General features: G+C 48.9%; 1 protein-coding gene across 5 annotated transcripts in view; it reads right to left on the bottom strand.

Moving 5' to 3' along the window:
- The window catches only part of MECR (mitochondrial trans-2-enoyl-CoA reductase), a 37,471-nt gene that overhangs the window by 8,226 nt on the left and 3,286 nt on the right, over window positions 1-25,959 (bottom strand). For 2 of the 5 annotated variants that reach the window (XM_042953653.1, XM_042953651.1), the window contains exons 2-8: window positions 15,866-15,963; window positions 15,276-15,407; window positions 8,681-8,740; window positions 8,084-8,227; window positions 5,326-5,428; window positions 4,154-4,256; window positions 2,725-2,798 (exon numbers count right to left, since the gene is read on the bottom strand). In XM_042953653.1, coding sequence (XP_042809587.1) covers window positions 2,725-2,798; window positions 4,154-4,256; window positions 5,326-5,428; window positions 8,084-8,227; window positions 8,681-8,740; window positions 15,276-15,407; window positions 15,866-15,963 — 714 coding nt within the window. Of the gene's footprint in view, window positions 1-2,724; window positions 2,799-4,153; window positions 4,257-5,325; window positions 5,429-8,083; window positions 8,228-8,680; window positions 8,741-15,275; window positions 15,408-15,865; window positions 15,964-19,466; window positions 19,544-20,020; window positions 22,032-25,959 lie in introns of all 5 variants that reach the window. The other 3 variants (XM_042953654.1, XM_042953655.1, XM_042953652.1) reach the window with 3 other exon arrangements.

Genomic DNA, 25,959 nt, shown 5'->3' on the forward strand with positions numbered 1-25,959 from the left:
AAAATTTTTTTTAATATTTATTTTTGAGAGAGAACAAAAGAGAAAGAGAGGGTGGGAAGAGAGAGAGGGAGGGAGGGGCAGGGAAAGAGGGAGACACAGAATCCAAAGCAGGTTCCAGGTTGTGAGCCGTCAGCACACAGCCCGACGCGGGGCCTGAACTCACGAACCGTGAGATCATGACCTGAGCCGAAGTCAGATGCTTAACTGACTGAGCCACCCAGGAGCCCCTCCAAGCCTGGTTTCTGAACCTTGATCTCAGAATCCTTGGGAATGTTTCAAAAACTACAGATTCCTAGGCTCGACCCAGACCTAATGTATCAGGAAGCAAGAACCTGTATTAAAGTCAACCAACAAACACGTCGCCAGATGACATGATGTTTAGCCAGGGTTGGGAGCCCAGCGATCTAACCACCCAGCCGGGCTTGGGTGAAGTGTTACAAAGAAGCACGCTCTATTGAGAAGAGCTCAAGACCTGGCTCCCCTCCACTCCTAGATGTGTGGCTTTGGGCAGTGCACAGACACTGGCGCAGTGCAGACCTCTGCCCTCCGTCTGTCCGGACTCACCTGAGGATCCGTGAGGTGAGATGGCTATACAGATAAGGAACAGTGTGGGCGGGGAGAGGGAGGGCAGTGGGCAATTGCCGTCGCTGCAGGAGGGGTCTTGCCAGGACCTGCTGTCTGACACCCATACCCGCCCCAGCAGTCCAACAGGGGAGAGGCTCAAATGATTTTTAAAAACTAATAAGCTCGGACTTCTGTGCTCCATTTAACCTGTGCTTCCTTCCCCACTCCCTGGCTTTTAGGAGTCTGCTGGTCAACGATGATGGTGGGTGTGTACGTGGTGCTTTATGAACTACAAAGTGGAAGCTGTTGCCGTGTGAGGCGCGTAACTCTTTGTCCATGAGGTTTGTGGGCAGTTTGGTCTTAAGTTCCTTTCGCCTGACACTTGTTCCAGAAAGTAGCTCCTTTCTGGGATCAAGCCCTCCCCCCCAACTCCCCACAGCCTCTGAACTTGTTCTAATCTGAATAGCTGACGTTTACTGGGCGTTTTTTAGGTGCTGGGGCCAGGTCTGAGCATTTCCATGTGCGCTGATGTGGTGAGTCGTCCCTGGGACCCCCAGGGAGCACTTTCATTGCTCTCATTTTACAGCGGGGAAAATGAAGCCCACCTCTGTCTGTATGGCGATTTGTGCATCACCTCAGTGTCTTTAGACGACCCTTCTGAGGCAGAAAGGGTTTCTATCCCCCACTGTACACACGAGGAGACTGAGGCCTGGATCTTTTATGTATTGCCTAACTTTTCACAGGCCCACAGCTAGTAAGTAGCAGAGCTGGGACTTTCTGACTCCAGTGCCTACATCTGTAACTACTGCTCAAGGCTTCCTCCTACAGCGAGTGCCGCGGGGGTCACAGGCTGCCCTTCAGGCTGCCGAAGTAGGGCGGGAGGGGTGGACGCAGGAGTCACGAGAACTTGGGGTTAAGCCTGGCTCTTCCACTTCCTAGACTTTGGGCAAGGTAATTACCCTCGCTGGGCCTTGTATCAATGGGGATGGGCAGAGGATCCCCCCCCTTTGGTGGTTGTGGAGGGGGGCGGGGTAAGTCAAGCACTCTGCACAGAGTCTGGTGCACAGGCGAATACTCAGCGATCACTATCACAGCTCTCTGACCACATGACCCATCTCCCCATCTAGCCTAGGAGTTCTAGAGAGTTCCTCCAGTGTCTGAGCCATCTCTGTGTCCCTTAGCTAGTGAGTGCTAGCAAGAATGTGTCAACCAATGTTGCTGAGGGGATTCCTGCTTTAGTTGGAAAGTTCCTCAGCTCAGGAACTTTATATATATACTTTAAATGTTTATTTATTTTTGAGAGAGAGAGAGAGAGAGACAGGCAGAGCACGAGTGGTAGAGGGGCAGAGAGAGAGGGAGACACAGAATCCGAAGCAGCCTCCAGGCTCTGAGCTGTCAGCACGGAGCCTGACGCGGGGCTCGAACTCACAGACCTTGAGATTGTGACCTGAGCTAAAGTCAGACACTTAACCGACTGAGCCACCCAGGCGCCCCAGGAACTTTATATTAATGGCAAAAAGAATGGAAGGACACGCAGTGTTAATATTGTCAACAATGCTTATCCCCCTTGGTGGTGGGATGATAGCTAACTTTCCTGCTTAATTTTTCCTTTGTCCTTTTTGGGGGAAGATTTTATTTTTTAAGTAATCTCCACACCCCACATGGGGCTCAAACTCACAACCTTGAGATCAAGAACTGCACCCTCCACCGACTGAGCCAGCCAGGTGTGCCCCATCCTTTGTACTTTTACATGCTTTCAAAATGCTTTGTAATAGCAATAACGTTACCTCTAAAATTAGAATCTATTTTTAAAAGCTAATAAAAAATTTAAAAGCTAACAAGCTAGGACTAAGTGACTTTTGAAGAGGCCCCTAGGTTATGAATCCTTAACTGTTCCCCTATCACAGAAAGCTTAGCCATCTACTTCTGGGGTCCCTTGGAAAAACAAAGCGGCTGGGTCTGTCGGTCACCTATAAAGGAACAGGCTGAGAAAGGAAGTGCCTGGATAACCAGGAAATGATGGCAATCCATCTCCTACCCAGGGTTATGCTGACCTGGCTTGGCTTGCGTTGCCCACTGGAATTGGGTCACTTGCCAGTCCTCCCAGCTATAAGCCCAGAGAGCTTGGGCCAACAAGACTTGCAGGGCCAAGGGACTTACGCTAAGTGTCGCAGCAGCTCTGTGGAGCTTTTTCCGCCAACACAGTTGAGAGCAAGTCGGGGCTGGGGCATGTCCTGGAAAATAAGGAAGCTGTAGTGAGGGAGATACCACTGTATGTGTGGGATTTCTTTCTTAAAAAAAAAAAAAAATTTTTTTATGTTTATTTATTTCTGAGACAGAGAGAGACAGAGCATGAGTGGGGGAGGGGCAGAGAGAGTGGGAGACACAGAATCGGAAGCAGGCTCCAGGCTCCGAGCTGTCAGCACAGAGCCCAACGCGGGGCTCGAACTCACAAACCGCGAGATCATGACCTGAGCCGAAGTCGGTCACTCAACTGACTGAGCCACCCAGGCGCCCCTCTTTCTTTCTTTTTTTTAAGTAGAATCCATGCCTAGTGTGGGGCTTGAGCTCACGACCCTGAGACTGAGAGTTGCATGCTCTACAGACAGAGCCTGCCAGGTGCCCCCTTACTCGCGGGGTCTAAAGCTTGCCACAAACAGCACTTCCTTTCCACAGGTGCTGTGTCAGAGGGTGGGGGGCAGTGAAGGAAAATGGGATAGTGTTGCCTTCACACTCTGCTCTGCAAGGACCTTTGCTTTATCAGCTTAATCCTGTTACGTTTTGGAATTTTGTTCAAAACTCCTCTCTAGGAAAGGACAGACAGAGGGCATGTACATTCCTTTTCGAAGGACTCTAGGTCCCCCAAGTGTACTTTTTCTCTGTGCTCACAGCTCAGTTTGAGTTAGAGGTGCTGATCTGCTGCTCCGGAAATGTTCTTAAGAGGCAGGTGTTCTCGAGGGGGGGTGTGTGTGTTTGGTCACTCCTGGGTTCAGGAGAAAGAGGCTGAAGTTTGGTCACCTGTTAGGTATGCTGGGGGTGGAGGTTCTAGAAGGTTAAGAGGCTGTGAGTTCAGAGAGACCTGGGGCCAGCCCTGACTCCACTTATAACTGTGTGGCTTTGGTGAAATCCTTTATCTCTTTGGAGACTTGGTTTTCTCATCTAGAAAAGAGAGAGCACCTGCTTTGTTGAGCTTTTGTGGGGATTATCAGATACAATACAAAGAAAGGGCTTCAGAGACGGTACTTCTGTCCTTTCTCTTCCTTCTCTGTGGCTCAGTTTCCTCAGGTCCTCTCCCAGCTCTGAGACTCATACTAACTGTATGGGCTGATGTGGCCTGCTAAAAATATTCACAAGTACAAGTAATCCAGGGTTTCTTGGACTTCGTCTGTCTCTTCCGCCTCCCTCACAGCATCTGGGCACTTGAAGCATGCCGTCCCCTGGCTGAGGGAATGGGTTTTGTCCTTCCACAGAGAGATGAAGGGAGGATTTGGAGAGAAGTGACGGGGCCAGTCCCAGCTTTTCTATCAGGTCACCTTTTTCCAGGGAGATGAGCATGGAATGAAGGCACAATGCCCCTCAGCCTACATACCTTAAAGAAATTTTTCATTTCATGCTTCCTTAGCTCCTCTTCTGTGAGAACATGCTCGGCCCCTAGACTCTTCAGTCTGTCAGTCAGCTTCTGGATGTCAGGCCTAGAAACCAAGCACAATCCACAGCCCTTAGTCACTCCTGCTGCCTTTCTCTCCCAGAGGCTCCTAGGACTCCTCTGCTATGGCTGTGAGAACATGAGTTTCTCTTTGTGGGAAGCTGGGATTGAGGGTAAGCCAGGCCCTACGCAGGGGCTGGCTACCGGATTTCATCACACTCCAACACCTCTTGGCCTCGGTTTCCTCACTGGCAACACAGGGTGATTTCCACAGTCCTTGCCAGCTCAAAGGTGCTAGAAACCATCTGGCCCAGGGAGAAGTCACTTCACTTCCTGATTTTGTCTACTGAAATGACAAACTTCATTTCCTTTCTCCTCCTCTTTTCAAGGGGCTCTTCAGGGTGTTGTGCAAACATACTCCAGCACAGGGGTGGCTCTGGGCCTCTTTGGCCAGGGCAAACAGACTGATTTTTGTTAACACAACTGAGGGACTAGGGAAGGGAAGCGAGTGTCAATTCTCCCCCAAAGACTGGACTTCCACCACAGATAGAGCCACGTTTGTTGACAGTGAGGCTTAAGGAAACTGGATGGCACGATGGGAAGAGAACAAGGCAGGGAACTAAGTCTATTACTGACTTGCTGTGTCTTCCTGAGCAAATGGCTTCCTTTCTCTGAACCTTGTTTCCTCACTGTAACACAGATGACAAGCCTGCCCCATCTCCTTCACATCCATATTTAGTACAGCTCAAGGGCCACACAGATGCCAGGGGAGAAAGGGCCCCGGGTTAGACAGGTTACAGAAGGAATAACAAACACAGCTTAACAGATTCCCAAATATGAAGCGTGGCCTTGAAATCACGAGGTTATCACAGACACAAAAACTCTCAGCTGCTCAGCAAGGGCCGGCTTCAGCTCCTTCCTGCTCTCCTTTTACATTTGGGATATTCACTCATCCTATAGCCAGAGGCCAAGTGGGCCTCCTTTCCGGCGGCTGAAGGATCTGTCTGTGGGCTGCTTATGCACGGGCGCCATCTGGTGGAGACAGGGGCGCTTGCAGGGATGCTGGGTGGAAGGGCCTAAGTGTCGCGCACTGGGATCAGGCCCCCCCCACGCACCTGTCTCGGACCACATTGACGGTCCTCAGGCCCAGGGCTGCGGCGATCTGAATGACTGCTTGCCCCACTCCACTGTTGGACGCATTCTGGATGACACTGTCTCCTGTAGAGCCAGGAAGAGACCCAAGTCAAGTCCCGAAGACCTGTAAACAGGTCAAGCGCTTCCTGTCTGGGATACTATTGTAGGGCAAGAGATAGGAGTGCTCAGGAATGACCCAGGACCTGGCTGCTGAGTCTTCTCAGATCTTGGAGTGTTGCTTACTCTTTTCCCAGTGACCCCCCCCCCCCCTCCACCTCCAAATTCCATGACACCCATGGTGCCTCCCAGGGCTTGGCAATTAAGAGTCCATACTATATGTAATTTAGATCCCACTGTGTAAACGATTTTATATTGTTCATCATCCTCTCGATTTTTATGCCCTCAAATCTCTTAGATTATTTCCATGGTTTGCAATGTTTCCCTCCTTCTCTCTTCCTTCGTTTTGAAATCCCATATAGTCCTTGAAGCACAGCTCAAGCGCGGCCCCCTTCCCATCTTCCTTCTGTGTGCTCCTCTGGCTCTCTCTGCACATGGCGTGCCCCGTCTTATACTTGGTTGTGGACATGCCCATTTCTAGCAAGAGCCTGCAGCTTCCTGAGGACATGGCCATGCCTCATTCCCCCTTTGTGCTGCTCAGTAAGGGCACACTGCCTTGAAATGGGATCAATGCTGGAGAAACCCAGAGCTCCAGAAACAGCATCCTACAGATAGTCTGTGGTCAAAGCCCAGGCTTTGGAACTAGCCAATGGGGGAGGCAGCGTGGCATGCTGGGGAAAACGTGGGCTCTGAAATCAGATCGATCTGGTGTGAGTCCCGGCTTCCCCACTGACTGTAACTGAATGACATGAGAGAGGTCATGACCTCCGTTTCCTCCGCATAAAACAGGAATCCTGGGAGTGCCAATCAGGATGCTCCGGATTAGTCGAATGCCACTGTGTCCAGGAAGGTGCTCTGTCACCCTGAAATATGATCTGAAATGCAGGGATCTGGTGCTACAGACAGGGGATTTCCTGGAAGAAGAATGCCCATTCTCTGTAGGCAGGAGTCAGCTCACAGACTGTCATCAGTGGGTTATGAAATCAAGCTAGTGGGTTGTAAGCAACATTTTTTTTTTTCAGTTAAGATTGAGGAACAGAGAATTAAGAAGAACACACTGCATCACACATAGTAAGGGTAAATACCACTCCATAAAACTTTGGTTTCCGTTATATATATACTCATACATATATCTATGTACTGGATTACAGTGTAAAATGTAATTCTTACTATGGTCAGTATGACAATTTAGTTTAACACTGATCTAGCCCAGACCACACCTGCCCTCAGGCAGGCAGGTGGAGAGATGCCAACTGAGGTGGGGTGGTGTCAGAATACAACTGATGCAACTGAGGTGGGGTGGTGTCAGAATACCCTGATGTCCACCACAATTGTGCCCAAATTAGAGGTGGCCGGAGGGGATGCGACGCAGGTGACCAAAACGTCTCCTTAACCAGGACTGGTTTTCTCCACCAAAGGCTCCTGGGATCGCCCTGGCACAGCTGGGAGAACCTGCCTTTCTCTTTGCAGGAAGCTGGGACTGGTTTTCAGCCAGCTACAAGCATCAGTGGCAATCTAAGCTTATTGCGTTCCAACATCTCTGCCTCAGTTTCCTCACTGGCGTGGCAGAGCTAGACTAGGTGACTTCTATAGTCCGTGGACATGCATAGTGTGAAGGGTGACCTTCCAACAATGGGAGGCCAATGCTGAGGTGGGTTCTATGAGGATCTTTGGAGGCCTCCTCCCAGCAAGACTGAGCCCTGCTCGCCCGCAGCAGTAATCAGCCTTCACTGGCTTTTCCTCCTTTCCCTGGCTCCCTCTCCCAATCCTTCACTCCTGCTTCCTGGGATCACCTCCCCAGCAAACTGTCCACCCTCACTCAGTCCTTGCCTCAGGCTCTGCTTTCAGGGAACCCCAAATAGAACGTCCGGCTTTGTCATCTCCTTGCTGAGTGATCTCGCCCAAGGAGTTTACTTCTCTGGGCCTCAGTCTCCTCCTTTATGAAAAGGAAGAATAATAAAAGCAGCGCTTAATTACTGCGCTGTGTGCCAGGCCCCGCGCTGAGTGTTACACCGCAGTGTTCCAGCTAACCATCAAAACTGCTTATTGTCCGTTTTATAGGTGAAAAATCTGATGATCTGAGAGGTCAGTTCATAGCGAAAGGTGATTCTGGTATTCAGACTGAGGTTGTCTGCCTGGGGCCTGAACTCTCAACCAGTGATACCAACCTCACCACACTGCTTTGAAGATTTAATGCAGTCACTGGGGTAACGCATGGAAAGGCACTTATGTGACCTGGAAAGTGCCATAGAAATGCTGAGTGGAATTACTCAGTTCAGCATTTTACTGAGAACACAGGCACTGTCTATCTTGTCTGGCTTTGTTGTGTCACAGACCTTAGCACAGCGCCATACGTTTCTGCTGAATGGCAGAATTCCATCCCAAGCTCTAGGGAATGTGATCCCTCAGCGGTTTTCCAGAGTGTTCTCCTCATGAGGTTCCAGCACACTTTCTAGGAACTAAGCTAACAAAACAAAAGCAGCAACCACACACTTGCCCAGGTTAGGGGCCCGTCTTCCTCTCGGCCCCTTTACTGGTGAGCTGCCAGGGCCTCGGGGTCAGGATTTGGGTCACACCCAGTCAGGAGATCCCAGCCTGCTCCCCGCGCCTGGCGGTTCCTACCTGGCTGCAGCTGCTCAAAGTCCATCAACATCCTGTAGGCCGTGCAGGGATTGACACTCAGGGTGGCGGCGCTCTGAAGAGGGATGTCACTTGGAACTCCGATCAGTGCTTCCTCGCTGAACACAGCCTCAGTCCGCCAGGTTCCTGAGTCAGGGGATGGGGCCGGGGTCGTGAGAAAGGCTCTCTCTCCACAACTGGCCCCAAGACACCCTCCTCAGTAAATGGGCACCTAAGACATCAGCCTTCAATTCAAGTAAGACTCAGAGAAGAAAGAAGATCTTGAAATCCTTTTGAATCTCTGAGTACTCATGATAGCGATTTTGTTATTAGCACATTAGTTCCATCAGATGTAGCTAAGGATCTGAAACTACTGGATTGTGAGTAACATCACAACCAGGGCAAGAGATGCTGCGAAAGCCTCCCTTTCCCTATTCGGTCCTCATTCTCCTTACGTAGGGCACGTTGACTTGGGCGGTATTACAGAAAAAAGCACGAAAGTAGAAGTCACAGGCGTAGCTTTGGGACCTGGTTTTGCTGGTCTGCTGGTTCGCGCAAATTACTGAGTTTTGGTTACCCTCATATGTAAATGATACTGGCCTCCTCCAAGAGCTGCTGCACAAATCAAATGACACAAGGGAAATGACGAACTCCTGTAAACTGGAGAGAAGTGACCATTAACCTCCAGGCCATGTTCTAGCTGCAGACAAAAGAATTGTAAAATGTCAGTGTTGAGAAGGCCCTTAGAGCATCGAGTTTAACCTCCTCATTTAACAGGGTAGGAAGCCAAGAAAGTGACTTGCCCAAAGTCACCCGACTAATCTGGGCGCCCCACCTACAGATACTTAGTGTGCACCTACTGGGGGCCACGTGCTCGGACAGTGTAGACGCGTTCCGTCCTTTCACGGAGTTTCATTCCAGGGGAAATCAGGCGAGAAACAGACAATTGCAGTGGGGAGAATTCCTTGAGATGGGGGTCAGGGACAGCTTCTCTGAGGAGGTGCAGGCTAAGAGTTAAAGGGTACTGATGCCAAGAATGTCACTCACGGAGTGCACCAAGAATGGTCTAGGGAGAGGAAAAAGCATATGGAGAGGCTCTGAGGAAGGACAGACAGAAGATGGACCCAGGAGGATACACGCTGCAGGGCAGAGAGTGATGGGAAGGCAGGCTCGGGCCATGGCTGAAGTGGCTTGGACCACAGGAACGTCCCCCAGACTCTCATGATCCTGACCCACAGTAACCGTGAGCTACGCTGTCCCTCAGTACATTCACATATATAAATATGTACCCCTACATGTAACAGACATCAAAGGCTCATGGGACAATATTTACCCTACTATGTATGATATCCTGTTATTTTCTATTCTACTGTGACTGATTTTAGGGGAGAAAAGTGCCGTTTGCAACCCATTGGATCAATTTCACTGATGGGTCACAGCCTGCATCTGACAGGTGCTCACCCATGTGGGCAGGATCCTGTGTAAAACAGAGGTGAGGAGAACAGACTTGGAGACAAACAGACGCGATTCAAGCCTTGGCTCTTGGACCGTGTACTCGCTAGGTCACCTTAGAGAAACTGTTACTGGCTTGGAATCTGGTGGCTGTGGTACCTTAGGGGCCGCTCTGGAGCGTGTGCCCCTGCCCAGTTGCTGGGATTCTAATGGTACCCTGGCTCCACACGGTCAGGGGTGGGGTGGAGGGGACAGCCTAGGTGACTACTACTTGCGCTGTAAGTGGAGAGAGACAATGTGGGCTTTAGGGACCAGGTAGTATAGACAAGAGGCAGGAACACATTCTATTAAGAGCTGCACTGGTAGATCTGTGGCTGAGAAAATAAGACACCGAAAAACTGACGGGTTCCTTTGGAATCTAGGCGGTATCCTGGCATTTTTCTGGGCTTCACCCAGCCTGGTTTTCAAATCTTCATGGTCACCTTCGTCATCATGGCCCCTACTTCTCTTGGCCAACATGTGCCGTGTCTACTCCGGCCAATCACCTAGTGTAGGGTTTTCTATGCATGAAATTAGGGGTGTTTTCTAATTTCACTTAAAGGCACAACAATGGAAATTCAGAGCTTGACACAAATTTCTGGGGCCTGGCAGTCCCTAATCCTCTTCTAAAGAGAACCTGGGTGGGATGGGGGCAGCGCCCATGGTCAGCCCTGAGGGCTTTCAGGGTTTTAAAGTAAAAATCCTTAAACCCTGGAGTGGGTGACCTGCTTAAAACTCCCAGCATTGCCATTCCTGATTTGTGTGATTTAGAATTCTCATTTTACCTTCTTTGACACTAATGTCATTATGTGAAGATTAAATATAATGACATTTGTACAGACTATCACCGTGCCTAGTACATAGTAGGTGTGTAATGTCTCTTGGTTTCCTTTTCTGGTCCTAAGTCCCATGCTCTAGTTCTCAGGATTCCTGTTCCTTGCTCCTGTGCAACTGACCCTTAACCATCTCCACTATCTAACACGGGGGTCGGCAAACTGCGGCCGTGGGCCAAACCTGGCTCACTACCTGATTCTGTAAGCCAAGTTTTATTGGAACATAGTCATGATCACTTTTCATGTATTGTCCATGATGGTTTACGATGGCAGAGTTGAGTGTAGGCAGTTGGCCTGCAAAGCCTAAAATATTTACAAATTGGTCCTTTACAATTTCTTAAGTCTATTTATTTATTTTTGAGAGAGAGAAAGAAGGCCAGAGAGAGAGAGAGAGAGAGAGAGCGCACGCACAAGTGACAGAAGGGCAGAGAGAGGGGGAGACACAGCATCCGAGGCAGGCTCCAAGCTCTGAGCTGTCAGCACAGAGCTTGATGTGGGGCTCAAACCCACAAACCATGAGATCATGAGCTGAGCTATAGTCAGATGCTTAACCGACTGAGCCACCCAGACACCCCATGAATTGGTCCTTTAAAAAAAAGTTTGCTGACCCTGATCTAATGTGTATAGAAATTTAATTCGCAAAAATGGTTGTACGTATCCCTCAGCTGAGCTGCATGAATTAGTTGAGATATGCCAGCAACAATGGTTAGCTCCACTTTAGAGATGCGGAAACTGAGGCTCAAAGTAGCTGTGACTTAAACAAGGTCACCCAAGAGGGTGAAAGAAGATTCCCAATAGGTGCTCTCGCTGCTGCCCTGTGCTGCCTCGCGAGGGTTTTGAGGGTTTCCGATGAGAAAGTCAGTCTGCACGTTCTCTGGCCCAGTCTCCCTGGGGACTGGCGACATGTGGGAAAAAGCTGGCTATGGGCACAACTCAGTAACATGAAGGATGACCAAGGTCTGGCCAGTTGAGGACTTATTTAATGACTGCCACTCTTACCAAACTGCAGTCTTCACTAGAAGAAAGGCCACATCTGTTCACTGCTATATCAGAGCCCAGCACACTGCAGAGGCTCACAAAATGTTTACTAAATAAACGGAGTTAGAGTCCCGGTCATTATAAAATCCTCTTGCTCTTTGACTGGCACCTGGTGGGAAAGATTCCCCTTTTCTCTGGGGAGAAATCCCCGTTCTGGCTGACACCCACCTCTACAGGTGCTATCCCCTACACCCCTGGCAGACGTCCCTTCTTCTCTCCAAATCTAGTGACCGAGTTCTGTTCCTCTAGCTCCTAACTCCAACCTGTCTTCCCAGCCCCGTGGCACTGCCTTGTTCAGACCCTTATCAACTGAAGCCCCATCTGTTTAGCCACCTCCTTACTGGCTTCCTGCCTCTCCCTCTGCCTCTCCAGAGCATGCTCTGTGCTGCCCAAGTCTGGTCCTCTTCTTCTTCTTCTTCTTTTTTAAGTGTACTTATCTTGAGAGAGAGAAAGCGAGGGGGGCAGAGAGAGGAGCTGCCAGTGCAGAGCCCGATGCGGGCTCAAACTCACAAACTGGAGATCATGACCTGAGCCAAAGTCAAGAGTCCGATGCTTAACCAAGACTGAGCCACCCAGGCGCCCCCACTCATTCTTAACTCTTCTTTGGGCTCTCTCTGACCATAGATGTCAGGCCTCCATGACCAGGTACCGCCTGGTACGCGCCTACCTCTATAGCCTCATCTCGCTTCTCCTACGTCCCCGCAGGGACACAGCCGCACCAGGCTACAGCAGCTCCCACAGTGCCGAGCCTTCTCCTGCCGCCGTACCTTTGCACGTGCTGCACTGCTTGTCAGTGCTTCCTCACCTAGCCCACTGGCTACGCTTCCACTCAGTCTTCCAGACGGAGTTCAAGCACCACTTCTTTGGGAAGTCGCTCCGAATGCTCCCCGAGATGGGGGGCTCTCGCCTTCGTGTCCATCCTCTCATTATAGCGCTAACTAGACTGTCAGCGTATTACGTGTTGTTTTTCCATTCTCGAGTTCCCCACCCCCAGCCAAGAACACTTTGAGGGCAGACTGTGTCTGACGGGGGCGGCCTCAAAGCACCAGTCCGTCCGCATCGACAGTGAATCCCGCAGCTCTCAGTTTGCTCAGATGGCTCGGCTCTTTCACGGCCAGGTGGGGCTGCAGGAGAGAGTGGGGCCATTCTTGGCAGCAAATCTGATCTCAAAGAAAAGAGCTTCTAATAGACTTCTGTTACTGCTTTTTCCTGCCTGGTACCTTTTTCTTTCTAGAACTGCTCCCTCCTAACCTCTGAGGCTGTCAACCACAAGGCCCTACCCTTTAAACCACAGAGGTGGGCAAGACGCTCCATTGAGGCAACTGGAATGACCCGACCCCATACTCCTGGCGTGGTTCTAGGCCATAAGTATCTTTACCACAAGTATTTTTGCCATATAACTAATTACGTAAGGCAATGTTGCTGTAAAACAAAACAAAACAAAAACTGGTTGACAGTTTGTTGGTTTCATCTGCTGGTTGACAGTTTGGTTTCATTTCTCCATTGACACATTTCATATTATATCAACTTTAGCCCTTGTAACAGTCTAAAAAGTAGCATAGAGTTTTGAACCCACATTTCCCAGAGAACTTTGGAACGTCTATCAGTGGAAATGTGACAATATGCCAAAGCCAGACAACAATGTGAAAGGCTTTCACAACCCGATACAAAGCCCAGTTACAAATGTGCATCCTACTATTTGGAACCTGATCAAGGAAGACATTTTAGCAACAACAGCAACAACAAAAGTGCCATACTGATTGAGGAGACGAGTCAACAAGCACCAAAAAACTGTGTGATACTAGGAACAAAAGACTTTGAGGACAAGTGCTTAGGTAACATTTTGTGGATCCACAGAATAAAATCAGTTATTTGTGTGTACTGCCATGAATCTACACTACACATTTTGAATGTACTGAAATAGTTTGGATTTTGCAGTAGTCTTTTCATTACTCATTTTGTGTTTGATGATGTCCTTTTTAGTGAGTGTCCCTCTTTTATTTTTCACAATTTTGTCTTTTACAGCAAAATTGCCTATGGCCAGTCAGTTATGCTGTGAAAAAACTTGCAGTTTAGATGGTGTAAAAATACTGAGTATGGCGGGGTTCATGGATGGGCAAAGACCCAGGCAGTGTCAGTCAGAGCCCTGCTGGTGGAGGGATGTGGTTGCACTGGCCAGATTGTGGAGGCCATGTTCATTTGTTCCCCGTTTGATGCAAACCTCAAGATGCCGGTGGCCATCTATGAAAGGTCGGTTTGAATCTCAGCTGCACCACTTACTGGCTAGGTGATCTTGGGCAAGTTGCTTAATATTTAATATTTATCTCATATCTACCTCCTGTTGTGGGAATAACTGAGTTCATACATGTAAAGTGCTTAGAACAGGGCCTGGTGCAAAGGGAGTAGACAACAAATATTTGTTAATGCTACTGTATCACTAGGTGGGCAGATCCTATCTGAGAACTAGCAAGAAAACACAATGAGCTCTGATATCACTGGGGTTCCCGGATCCAGCTTTCCATCTCTTGCCCGTCCCAGTTCCAAAAATCAATTAACTTTTTTTGCAGAGCAAGTTTGCGTTGACTGTAAGTTATAACCCAAAGGGTCCTAACACTGTAGTTTAGCAGAAACAGAGTGGGAATAAGAGTTTGGTGGGTTCTCTTTCAGTTTGCTCTTTGGACAAGGGCTTCTTCCCAAGTTTCAGTTCTTCTTCTTTTTTTAATGTTTATTTATTTTTGAGAGAGAGAAAGAGCGCGTGCGTGTGAGAGTGGGGGAGGGGCAGAGAGAGGGAGACACAGAATCCGAAGTAGGCTCCAGGCTCCGAGCTGTCAGCACAGCGCCTGACGCAGGGCTTGAACTCACGGACCATGAGATGATGACCTGAGCCGAAGTCAGCTGCTTAACTGGTTGAGCCACCCAGGTGCCCCCTTAGCTTCAGTTCCTTATATGTCCAATGGGGTGGTTAGTGTCTTCCCTGCTTCCCTCTCGTGATTGCTGTCACGATCCTGTATATAATGTCTGTGCCTCAAAAAGTGTGAAGTGTTAAAGAACAAAACTCACCAACGACTCACCATATATCAAAGAAAACCCCAACTTCTTAGCTTGGCTTTTGCAGGGCTTCTCCCATGTGGCCCCACTACCTGTGTGACCTTCTTTATCACTTAAGCAGACTTCTGTGTGCAAATCCACTGCCAAGGCTACATTGAATGTCTCACTATTTTCCAAACCGACCTTTGGGTCTGCTCATTTTGCTCCCTCCAAATGCAATGATTTCTGGCTCATTTCCACCTCACATAATTCACCCGTCAAAGGTCCATTCCAGAGAAGCCTCCTCTGTGAAGCCCTGATCCTTCCTTAAGACTCTCTCTCTCTCTCTCTCTCTTTCACACACACACACATTCGCGGGCACACAGAGGAGCCAGAAGTGTCCTCGGCTTCCTGTAAACTTGTAACATGTAACACACCCTTTATTGAAGTTACTAGTTTGGAGATTTCTTCAATTAAAATTTAACCTCCTGCAGGGCAGGGGCTGTCTTATTTGGATTTCCCATTGTACCATCTAGCAGGGATTTAGGGGTGCAGGGATTCAGAGAATCACAGCTCTGATCAATACGGGCCCAAGGAGATGAGAGAACAGGTCGTCACCCCCAGAGCAGATGAAACAGACTTTCTGCTCTCCTTGTCCAGCTCCCATCCCTACTGGCAGTGGGTACATGGACTCAATAATAAATCCCGCATTGCTCAGTTACACTGAGCCAATGTGCAAACATTTCCAGTGTGGGTGAAATACAATCCGCAACAACGAAAGGCTGCAGACACCTGGAGAAACTTACCCAAACCGGCATTTGCTGGAATCACCCAGTCTCCTGGCTTCACCCCAGTCACACTGCTGCCCACTGCTACCACCTGTCCGACACCTTCATTCCCTCCAACAGCAGGCAGCTTGGGAAGGAGGCCATAATTTCCTAAGGGAGAAGAGCAGAGGGTCACCTGGTGAAGCTCGGGCAGTGAAAGAGCATGAACTTTATAGAGTTGGATCTGAGCCTGATCTGGCGTCTGCCTTTGGCCTGCTGTGTAACCAGGCTCTCTGAGCCTCAGCCTTTTCATCTGTAAAGGGGAGAATACTTTTCAGCATTCGTGGTTATTATGGGGATTAGCTAATGTATGAAATGAGCCCAGCATATCGCAGGCACCTCACAGTGGTTGGTTTACTCCCCACTGCAATCTTCCTAACTCTCAAAAAAGCCTCACATTCCAGAGAGGGGAGGCCAGAGAGGGCTTGCAGTCTGCAGATGGCTCATCTGGAGAACAGCTGCTGCTAATCACAGGAATTTCACACCCGCACCTGAGGAAGAATGGAATCGAGGAGGTGGCGGGCTAAGCAAAAAAGCCAATTAACATAAGCCACAGAAACCAAGGTTACCTTGGATCATATTTATGTCAGATGGATTGATAGGGGCCGCCAGCATCCTCACATGGACGTCTGATCCGCCCACAGCAGCTAGCTCCAGGTCCTTCAGTCTAAACACAAAGCCAAAGAGAGAGATGTTAATGTCACCCAGGATAGACAGGGCGTCTTTTGCTCAAATCATCTCCCCAAAGTAGGTCAGGGTGGCCAGATTTTTGAGCTGCCATTGTGTGGCCGGGAATTAAGGTTGTTAGAAGAGAGAAAGGTGCTGTAAGGAATTAGCACAGGCTACAGGTTAACTCTCTCACTAACTGCAAATGGAAAATCTCTAGCGCCCTCTCAATCCCACTGCCCGTTCTGGGACAGAAAGCAGTGAAACCTTCTGCTGGCCTGGATTAGCCTTGTGTTTTCCAAAACTTGCTTACCAGAATCACCTGGTGTGCTTAGGCATAATGTAGATTCTCAGGCCCCAGCTCTGACCTACTGAACCAGAATCTCAAGATAAGGGATGCCCCAAGTGGGTCTTATAGACAGCCATAACTGAGACACGGTGGGCTAGCTTATTTGTTCTCTGGTAGCTTTCTTTCTTTCTTTTCTTTCTTTCTTTCTTTTCTTTTTTCTTTCTTTCTTTCACACATTTCTGTTAGTTGCAGAGCAGGTGAAACAGAGATGCCCTTTGTAGTTCAGGAAGAACTCCCTGGGTGACTGTGATCCACCCCCTGGAGTGATGTCCCGTTTGGGCCCGAATCCTGGTCAGAAAGGATGCTGAAAGGAGAGCTGAGCCATAGCACTGCCAAGAGCCTCTCCCATTACAGGAGGGATTTCTAGGTGGTAACACTCTGTTCACAGTGGGCCCTAGGCACCATGGGACTAATGTCTTTATGCATTAGAGCTTTGGTTAATGGGTTAAACCTGCTAAAGGGCTGGTGGCAATGTCCATGTATTATTTTTATTTATTTTAAATGTTTTTTAAAAATGTTTATTTATTTTTGAGAGAGACAGCGTGAGCAGGGGAGGGGAGGAGAGAGAGGGAGACACAGAATCTGAAGCAGGCTGCAGGCTCTAGGCTCATTGCCCGATGCGGGGCTCAAACTCACAAACGGTGAGATCATGACCGAAGTTAGACGCTCAACCGGCTGAGCCACCCAGGTGCCCCTTATTTTTATTTTTTATAAAAGGAGACCTTCTGGGGCTGAGCGAGGAGCCTGCTTAAGATTCTCTCCCCACCTCCCCCCCCCCCCGCCCCGCCCCTCCCCTGTGGATGCTCTTGCAAGTTAAAAAAAGAAAAAAAAAATAGGAGACCTTCCACCCAGAAAGCACTGATCAGTGTACAAGACCAGTGTGTCTTGGTGACTTTTTAATTACCAAAGACTCCTTTATTTCTCCACACCAAGACTTCATGTTCGCAATGTTTTCCTTTACCCAGATGTACTTTTTTGGTGGTTTATTTATTTTGAGAGAGAGGGAGAGAATCCCAAGCAGATTCGTGCTGTCAGCGTGTGGAGCCTGATGGGGCTCGATCATGAGCCTGAGATCATATGAGACCTGAGATCATGACCTGAGCCAAACTCAAGCCAGACGCTTCATCGACTGAGCCACCCAGGCACCCTATCCTCTACCCAATGTACTTGTAATAATTCTCATTTTTAGTTACCGAAGGCACATATAACTGCCACACAGAGGTTCTTAGCATTAGGCAACAGCGTTACTGAACTAGGCTGATATACCCCTACCCACTTCTGGCAGAAATCTGACCTTTTAATTATGCCTGAGGCTCCATTGGAGGTAAAAGTGTGATTTTCAAGAAATGCCTCGTATTAATAGTAGCAATAATGGTGGCAGGTGTGTATGTGGTATTTGTAATATATCAGGTCCTGTGCTAAGGGATTTAAATACATGATCTGATCTAAGATACAATTCCCTTGTGAGGAAAGTATGAATAGTCCCATTCGGTCAAGTAGGAAATGCAGGCTCCTGGAGATTATGAAACTTACACAGGGGGAGATAACCGGTCAGTGGCAGGGCTCCCCTACTTCCCAAGTTGGCACTCCAAATTACTGTGCTCTATTATTAGAGTCCTGAAAATAGCCTGGGAATGCCCCTGACTGCCTGCAAGGACGCCTAGCGACCTAAGGGGCTCAATCTGGGAATCCCTGTCCCGGACCATGACCAAAGTAAGACAGACCATGCCTTACCATGACTAAGAAACAGCTGCAAAAAACTGGATTAGCGACACTCTATAGAAAATAGTTAACTAGGAAGGAGTTAGGACCAAGGCAGGGAGAAAAAAGAAAGGGCTCTTTTTGTTTAGGTGCTTATTAAGGAATGTGTGTATTTATACACAGCTGGAGGAGGGGGGAGTCCTTATAATAATCATCATAATAAGTACTGTTTGAGTGCTTATCAGTGAGAGAGACACTAGGCTAAGTGCTTTCAATGCCAGCTTTCTACCATTATTCTGATTTTATGGCTGAGGAACAAAGGCACAAAAGAAGTAAATAACTTATTCAAGGCCACCAAAAGTAGTAAGTAAGTGGCTGATCTGATTTGAACCTGGTGGTCTGGTGCTAGAGAAGCCAGATGGTAAGAGGCTAAGCAGACCAAGCGGAGGGCAGCATGGTGTAGAGGCCTGGTCCTTGCTGGACCTGCCTGGGGAGACGGGGAGGGGTTAGCAGCAGGCAGAACAGGGACCATCAGCCGGACAGTGATGCTTCTCTATGAACACACAGAGAACAGATGTGTAAGCCTGCATTCTGAGAAAAATCCCGCCCAGAGCAAATGGATTGCAGATTGGCTGCCTCTCTGTATTATCTGTACTGCTTCTCTCGTACGTTTTGCAGAAATCAGAGTTTTTCTGTAAGCCAACAAAGTCCATGTACTCAAGCTACTTAAAGACATTTTTTTCTGCCCGTTTTTTACATGCTCTTCCCTCAGCCCAGAATTTCTTTTCCACTGCTTCTCCGCAGAGCAAGACGTTCAATTCACCCTTTAAGACTTCTTTTGACCCTCTTCTTGGTCCTGAAAAAAATCACTTGCTCCTTCCTCAGTGTTTTCATTACACAGAAGGGGTGACACCATTTTAAGACCATCTTACATGAGTTTATTGCTTTTTAGTTTATCAAGTCTTTCCATATATTTCTTTTCAATTGATCACAACAGGCCTACATTCACATTCCTTTCCCCAAACTCCGTGCGGGAGATGTATGTATGCCAGAGTTCAGAACCATGTTATTATCTACACCCCCCTGTGGGGGTTGAGGCAGCACTCTGTGATCAGAAACACTGTTTCTGCAGCAAAATGTATGAATATTCACGCTAAGCGGGATGAATAGACACATATATATGAATATATAAAATAAATATAAAAACTTCACACAAGATGAGGTCTTCCCTCCAAATGAGTTGTAAAACAACAGAAATCAAAACAGAACTGTCAGCTGACAGAACTTTCTGACTTTGTCGTTGTAGATTCCAATTTGGATTTGGATCCAGGTCTCTCGGACTTGGTTCAGGACTCTTTTTACCTTATCCCTTAGTTTTACAGCCAGAATGTGCATGTCTGCTGTCTCCCCACTTGGCTGTGAGCTCCCAGGCAGCAGAGAATTCTTAGTCTTACCTCCGTGTTTAGCACAGTGCCTGGGACCAAAGCAGTGCTCAAGAATGCTTCCTAATGAAATTACGCGACTTTCCTCCCTATTGAGAAATTGTGACATAAAGGTGTCAGCCATTTTTGGGGAATCAGGGGAGAGGCTCAAGGCACAGGGATTTAGCTACTGAGGCTTATACTTGGTCTTCCTGGTTCTGGGCTATTTGGGAAAATAACCCTGAAGAATGGGTACAAATGAGAATGGAGACTGTCCCTCAGAGAGTTTGGTCTAAGCAAAAACCCATGGCTCTCTTCCTCACAGGAAAGTGCAGGCGAGGTTTGCAGTAAATCGTACTTTAAAAAATCTAGATGGCCATGGTCGAGATGGGAATACAGGTGGATCTCAGTTCACAGATGAAGGGAGGAGCATGGGTTTGAAGTGAATAGGCAGTCCTGGGTTTGAATCCTGCCTTGGTCATTTACCAGCTAGACAACCTCAAAATACTCATCTGTGAAATGGGGAGAACACTTAGAACCTAGCTCGTAGGAGTAAATGAGTTAATGTAAATAATTTGCTAGAGTACCTGATACACAGTAGATGCTGAAGAGATGGCAGCTGTTATCAGTGGCAGGAATATCCAAGGAAGCCTCTGAAACAATTAGTTGGCTATGCCTCTGAAGAGAATCACTGAATCACTGAAAGACGGCGACTTTTTGGAAAACTCAAGTAAATTTAACTCAGCAAATATTTTACTGACAGTTCTACTCAGTGTCAGGTACCGAGCCAAGGGGCTTAAGGATAGAAAAAAAAAAATTCTCCTGCCTGGGAGCTTGATGGCACGGGGGCTCTCACACGTGGAGTCACTGCGAGAGGCACCCCCCAGAGGCAGGCACCCCAGAGGCAGGCTTGCGGTCCTAATCCCAGACTGCGCCCGGAGGGAGGAAATGCAGGGTTAGCCACTGGGCTTTGGAAGAAGTGGTACCTTAGTTGGGGTCTGAAGGATAAGTGAGAGTTTACTGGGTGGACTGAGGGAGGAAGGCAGGCTTTCTTGCAAAAGAAAGGAATGGCAAAGAATCTGACTTGATAGTTGGCCAGGCAGTAGGTGCAATCTGGACAGGAGCCAGGGGAATGGAGAGGATTTGATAACCTGGGATCTCTTAAATAAGAAGTGGTATTGATGTCACTCCCCCCACACGGAGTGGGAAATCTCTGATGGCTCCTGGGCTTCTGGCGTGGACAACTGGATATTGACACAGAGAGGAAGGGAGAGTGGTTTGGAGTGGGGAGGGAGGTGTTATATTTGGAGCTTGAAGCAGTGTGGTATGGGGAGAGGGCACTCCAGGCTAGACGTACAGAGCTGTGAGTCAGCTGGATGTAGTGGGAGTCGAGGCAGGCAGATCATCTTGCTCTGGGCGATCTGGCTGAACAACGAAGGGAAACTAATGCTGACAGTTTCCTAAGCTCCAGGCATTGTGCTTAGCATTTTATACACGTGAGGCTGGTTAGTCCTCGAAACACCTATCAGGAGGGTGTTATCTCCCCAATTCACGAACAGGAAACTGAAGCTCAGAGGAAGGAACTTGTCTAAGGTAAAACTCTGATTAAGTGGCAAAAATTGCCCTAAAGGTTGACTCCGAAGCTCAGACTGCTGAACACTAAGCCAGCATCCTTCACACTGTGTGGAATTTCCATCCTGAGAGACAGTATTAGGCACTCCCGGGGTGTAGGATATGTCTGAGAAATGCTGCCCAGTAAACGCCCTTTATAGGACTCAGACGGTGCCCCAGCGTCACAAAGGCTGGGAGAAGTCACCCAGGGAAAAAACCCAGGGGACTTTGTGTCATCCAGAGCCTCCAGAGGTAACTCAGCTGGGGACACTGTTTTCACAGCACACCGAGCAACTGCCTGCCCCCAGACAGCAGTTTGAGAAGTGCCACACGGGGCTACAACCCGCTCCCACTTCTCTGTCTTCTGGGTAGCCTCGCCGCTCTGTGCTGGCTGAAAGTCACAGAAGTGGGAGGGAAGGAGAGTGGGGCAGGGATGAGGGTCTAGGGGCTGCAGAGTTGAAGCTGGGAACACAGGTGGCTGAGGGAGGGGCTGCGCTGCCAGCCCGGCAGGAGGTGTGTGGGTCAGCTGCATCTCACCAGGGAGACCAGCCCCAGCCTGCCCCATGGAATGCCATTAGCACCACAGACACTGCCGTCCCTGCACACAGTCCTAGCGTCGTCGTCAAGGATACCATTCTGCCGAGACAGGAAGGAAAACGGGGGCCAAGTCTGGATTCCAGGAGTTGGACCTCTGGTGTCATGATAGCAATTTCCTCCTTGTTTTCTTTTTCTTTCTTTCTTTCTTTTTTTTTTTAACTCGCCAGAGGAACCAGTGGCTGTGTTGTAGAGTGCAAAGGAGGCACCCAAACACAGCCTGGCTAGATCTCAAGTCACTTCCCCAGGAGTGTTCACGGCCTTCCCCCGTGAGTGTCATGGCGCCATGCAACTCGGAGGGATGCCACTGTCTTCACTCGACAGATCCCAGACTGGATAAGGTCACAATGGCTCCTTTGAGGCCCCGGCTGTACACCTGTGATGCCATATGAACTACAAGGGAGACAAAAGCAGGCAGAAGAAAGGGCCTTTTGAGATGGGGGAAAAAGAGGCCAGTACTCTGGGGACCGGCTCACTTATATTTGCTGTGTAAGGCAGGCACTGGCCAGCTCGGCGAAGATATCTTTCCCGCCTTCCGCATGTAATTAGCAACCATTTGCACATCTTCCACTCAGTCACCTCAAACTGGTCAATATCATTTTGAGCAGGAAGAACAGGCAGGGAGAGACTGTCACGGGCCAGAGACTTTCTCATGTGCTCACTGCAGAGAGCTAAGAATGTGGCACTGGGTGAAGGTTACCCACATCTTATGTGGCTCTCTCCAGTCTGTCTGCAATCCCCATGTGATCTGCTGAAATGCTGTGCTGGGTACATTGCTCAGAGATTTGATTAATAATTAATAAGACACACTGGGGATTGTGGAAGAATGAAGTTCTTTGGCTCACCCCGCAGCAGGAGTGGTTGGCGGCCTCCATTGGTGGGTTCTATAAAGGGAGTCCTGGGCTCTCAGGGAAAGCTCCTTTTCCTGAGCCTAGTTCGCACACTTCGTCGGTGTGCTAGGCACGCCCGCTTGCTCCCTGTACCTCTTCTGGCTTCCCTGCCTAAAAGTCATCTTGCCCTCCCACCATTCAGGACCACTTGCACTTCAGGACAGTCATTTTGAATAGAAAGGCATTAGGGACTTAGGGGGGGGGAACTTCTGGAAGTTTCTACCCAGAGCTGGCAAAGATCCCTCTCACTACTTTCTCAGTCCCCTACTTTCTCTCAACTAAGATTACCAGTAAGCTGGTAAGCCCTAGAATGTTCTACAGCTGCTGACATCAGGAAACTTGCTTGAAGGGAGCTAGAGTCTGTTGCTTAGCTTGCGGGGGCCTAACCTTATCGATCCAGAGAATAAGACTGGGCCACAGCAGGGGACCGGGTCCCTGTCTGCAGCTGCTTTGGTCTCTCTGACAGGAACAACAATGACTATGCAGCCCCTGCCTGGAGGGCTGCTGATTACGATACCAATCAAGAGCAAACAGGGCCTTGGTGAGATTTTGTACCTAGGACCCCCGATTTCCAGCCACAGCACTGCTCCCTGGAGTCTGCTAGAACAACCACTGGGGAGCAGGCAGTCCAACGTCCACCGGTTTCACAGAGTTGTCCGAGCTGGACAAAGAGGATTTGGTCTCATAACCATTTCCGAGGCTACAGTATTAGCCTCGGAAGGATGTTAAGGCGTCACCTTGTCTTAGAAGAAAAAAGTGTTGTTTGGGGAGAACAGGGTAAAGAGGTGTATACGTTCCGAGGTATACAGAAAACGGAGCTGTGAAGGTTTGTCACTGGCATAGAAGGTGTGGGGGGAGGAAGAGACTGCATGCATGCCTGTCTTTACCACGGTTGCCCTTGGTCAACCCCTTTATTTTATCAAAGAATAACTGAAAAAAAAAAAAAAAAAAAAAAGGAGACTGGAATGATTTCCTCACCCTAACCATGAGTGGCGGAGTGGGGACTAGAACCCAGGCCAGTGCCCTTGTGGGTGGGTCCCCAACAACACATCCTGAGCCACAGATAAACCTCATGGCATCTTTGCTTTCCCTTCTCTAAAACGCTGATCCTTCCCACCCCATCCAGAGTGGGAGAGGCCTGGAACCACCCCAGAGAGCTGCAGCCGCCGCTGGGAGGGCCAGACAACCGTAATAACTTGGGGTTGCGCTGGTGGGGGGCGGGTAGCTTTCCTCCCACACTCTGGACACAGGGGGATCTCCTACCTGCTGTGCAGTACCTCAGAGCTCTGCCCGCCAGGTTCCACCCTCAGGGTTTTGGCCCTCAACTCCAGCCTAGGGTGAAGTCCAGAAGGAAGGCAACGTACAAACGCTTTAGGATGTGGAATCCAGCTTGCGTTTGAGTCCTGTGATCTCAAGCTAGTCCCCTCTGAGCCTGGGGCAGCAGACACCTCCCTCGAGGACCACATACTGAGTGCATGGCAGGCGCTCCATAAATATTCGTCAGACACAACAGGTTTTCTCTTCCCTCTGGGCTTTTACACATGCAGGGTCCTCTGTTTGGAACATTTCTACACTTTTCCTCATATACTGCCCACCCGATCTTCTGGGGGCACTCAACCTAGACTCCGTGTCCTCAGAGAAAGCATTCTCTGACTATTCTGAGGGGGCCAGGTACCTCTCTTCTGGGTGTCCACAGCAGTCTACACATAACCTGATATGGCATTGCTGCACTGGCCTATGGTCACCCATCTCCTGGACTAGAGTGTGACTCCCTTAAGGGCAAAGACCACAGATTATTTGTCTTTGCATCCCCAGTCCTGCCGCACAGGTAGCAGGCCCTCAGAGAATAACTCCTGCCTAACTTACTACATCAATGAGTTCGATTCCCTCCTCCTTCATTCATGACCACAGTAAAAGTCTCCAGGAGACAGACAAATAAAATCCCGGTTCTCAATAGAATGCCAAACCAAAGTGTGAATCTTTTTTCAAAGTAGTGTAATTCTGGTTTAAAAACCAAGTCACCTGCATAGACATTTGGTTGCACACACCGACATCAATTGTAAAAAGAAATCCGAGGGTAAACAGTGTCCTACCATGAGAACTCACCACCCATACAGACTGGGTCGTCACCACCTGCTTCCCCGAATCCCATATGGCTAACACTGAATGGGTTTGTCCAGGTTTCACAGCTACATTTGATTTTGTGCTAGCAACAGGCAGGGGAGAAAGCTGCGCCAACCAGGATGCTATTTTTATGAACACTTCACGATCTTCAAAAGGAGGGCAGACAGAGAATAACGTTCCTACCATCTTCCCTAGGTTGGGGCTGCCCTTCCTATGAAGGGTGGAGACTTGGGGTCACCCGAGTAACTTCATCTTCTCTTCTGACCTATCTTTTCCCCAGTTCTATATCTCATTCTCAAAAAACGTTGGAGATGACTGTCATTGTTTTTTCAGGTCCTATATCAAGGACTCTTATTAAAGAAGGGACATCCTAGTTGTGTGGTCTCGGGCATGTGACTTTTATGCTTCTTGAGCTCAGTTCCCTTATCTGTAAAATGGGGATAATAATGACCAAACTGGATTTTTGTGACTTTTTATTTCCATAATATATGTGGAGAACTTAGCCCAATACCTGCCACATAGTAGGTACACAGTAAATGAAAGATGTTTTTAACATAAGACCCAGAGAATGGCAAAGCTCTGAAAGGGGACTTTCAGGACCAAAAGGAAAGAGGACATTGGAGGTTCCGGGAACTATCGATGGAGAATCCAGAACTCTGCACAAGGGGCGATGGCCGTGGGGGACCTCTGAAATTTCTAGAGTCTGTAATTCTCCCAAGTTTGTCATTTTCTCCTGCGGTCTTACATCATTTGATCCTCCCAATGAAAAAGGCCCAAGTGCTTATTTAGGGGAGGCCATTCTGGGGGAGAGGAAAAAAACCTCTAGGAGACAGAGGAACAAGGTTTAGTAGAGAGACCAGATGGAATGTCTGGGGGCCAGCAGGAATGAAAAGGGCATTTAGATTCAGAGATCCCTGCAGGTCTCATTCTGAGGAATTCTGCAACCCCTCCGACCCACGAAGCCTGTTCTTCATTCCCTCCCTGTTGCTCCCAGAGCTCTGGCTCCCGGTGCAAGCATATCAAGCATCACAAACTACGCCAGTTTGGGGAACACTCTGCCTGGACTCTGGGTGGTTCCATGACCCTGCCTGGTGTAACCTGACCCACACACCCAGTCAGCGGAATATTTAAAGGACACCTGATTCTTTCTGTGACAGGGTGGTTACCTTAAACCTCCAAAGACATGACTACAAAGAAGAGAATCCCAGCCTCTGGCCTCAGTCCATACACGAACAAGTCAAGTTGCCCGAATCTGGGTCAGAAGGGAAAGCCACTTTTCTGGGGCAGATGGGGAATTACTGCCCAAG

The sequence above is a fragment of the Panthera leo genome, chromosome C1 (genome assembly GCF_018350215.1).
Source record: "Panthera leo isolate Ple1 chromosome C1, P.leo_Ple1_pat1.1, whole genome shotgun sequence".
In the NCBI taxonomy this organism is placed as follows: Eukaryota; Metazoa; Chordata; class Mammalia; order Carnivora; family Felidae; genus Panthera; species Panthera leo.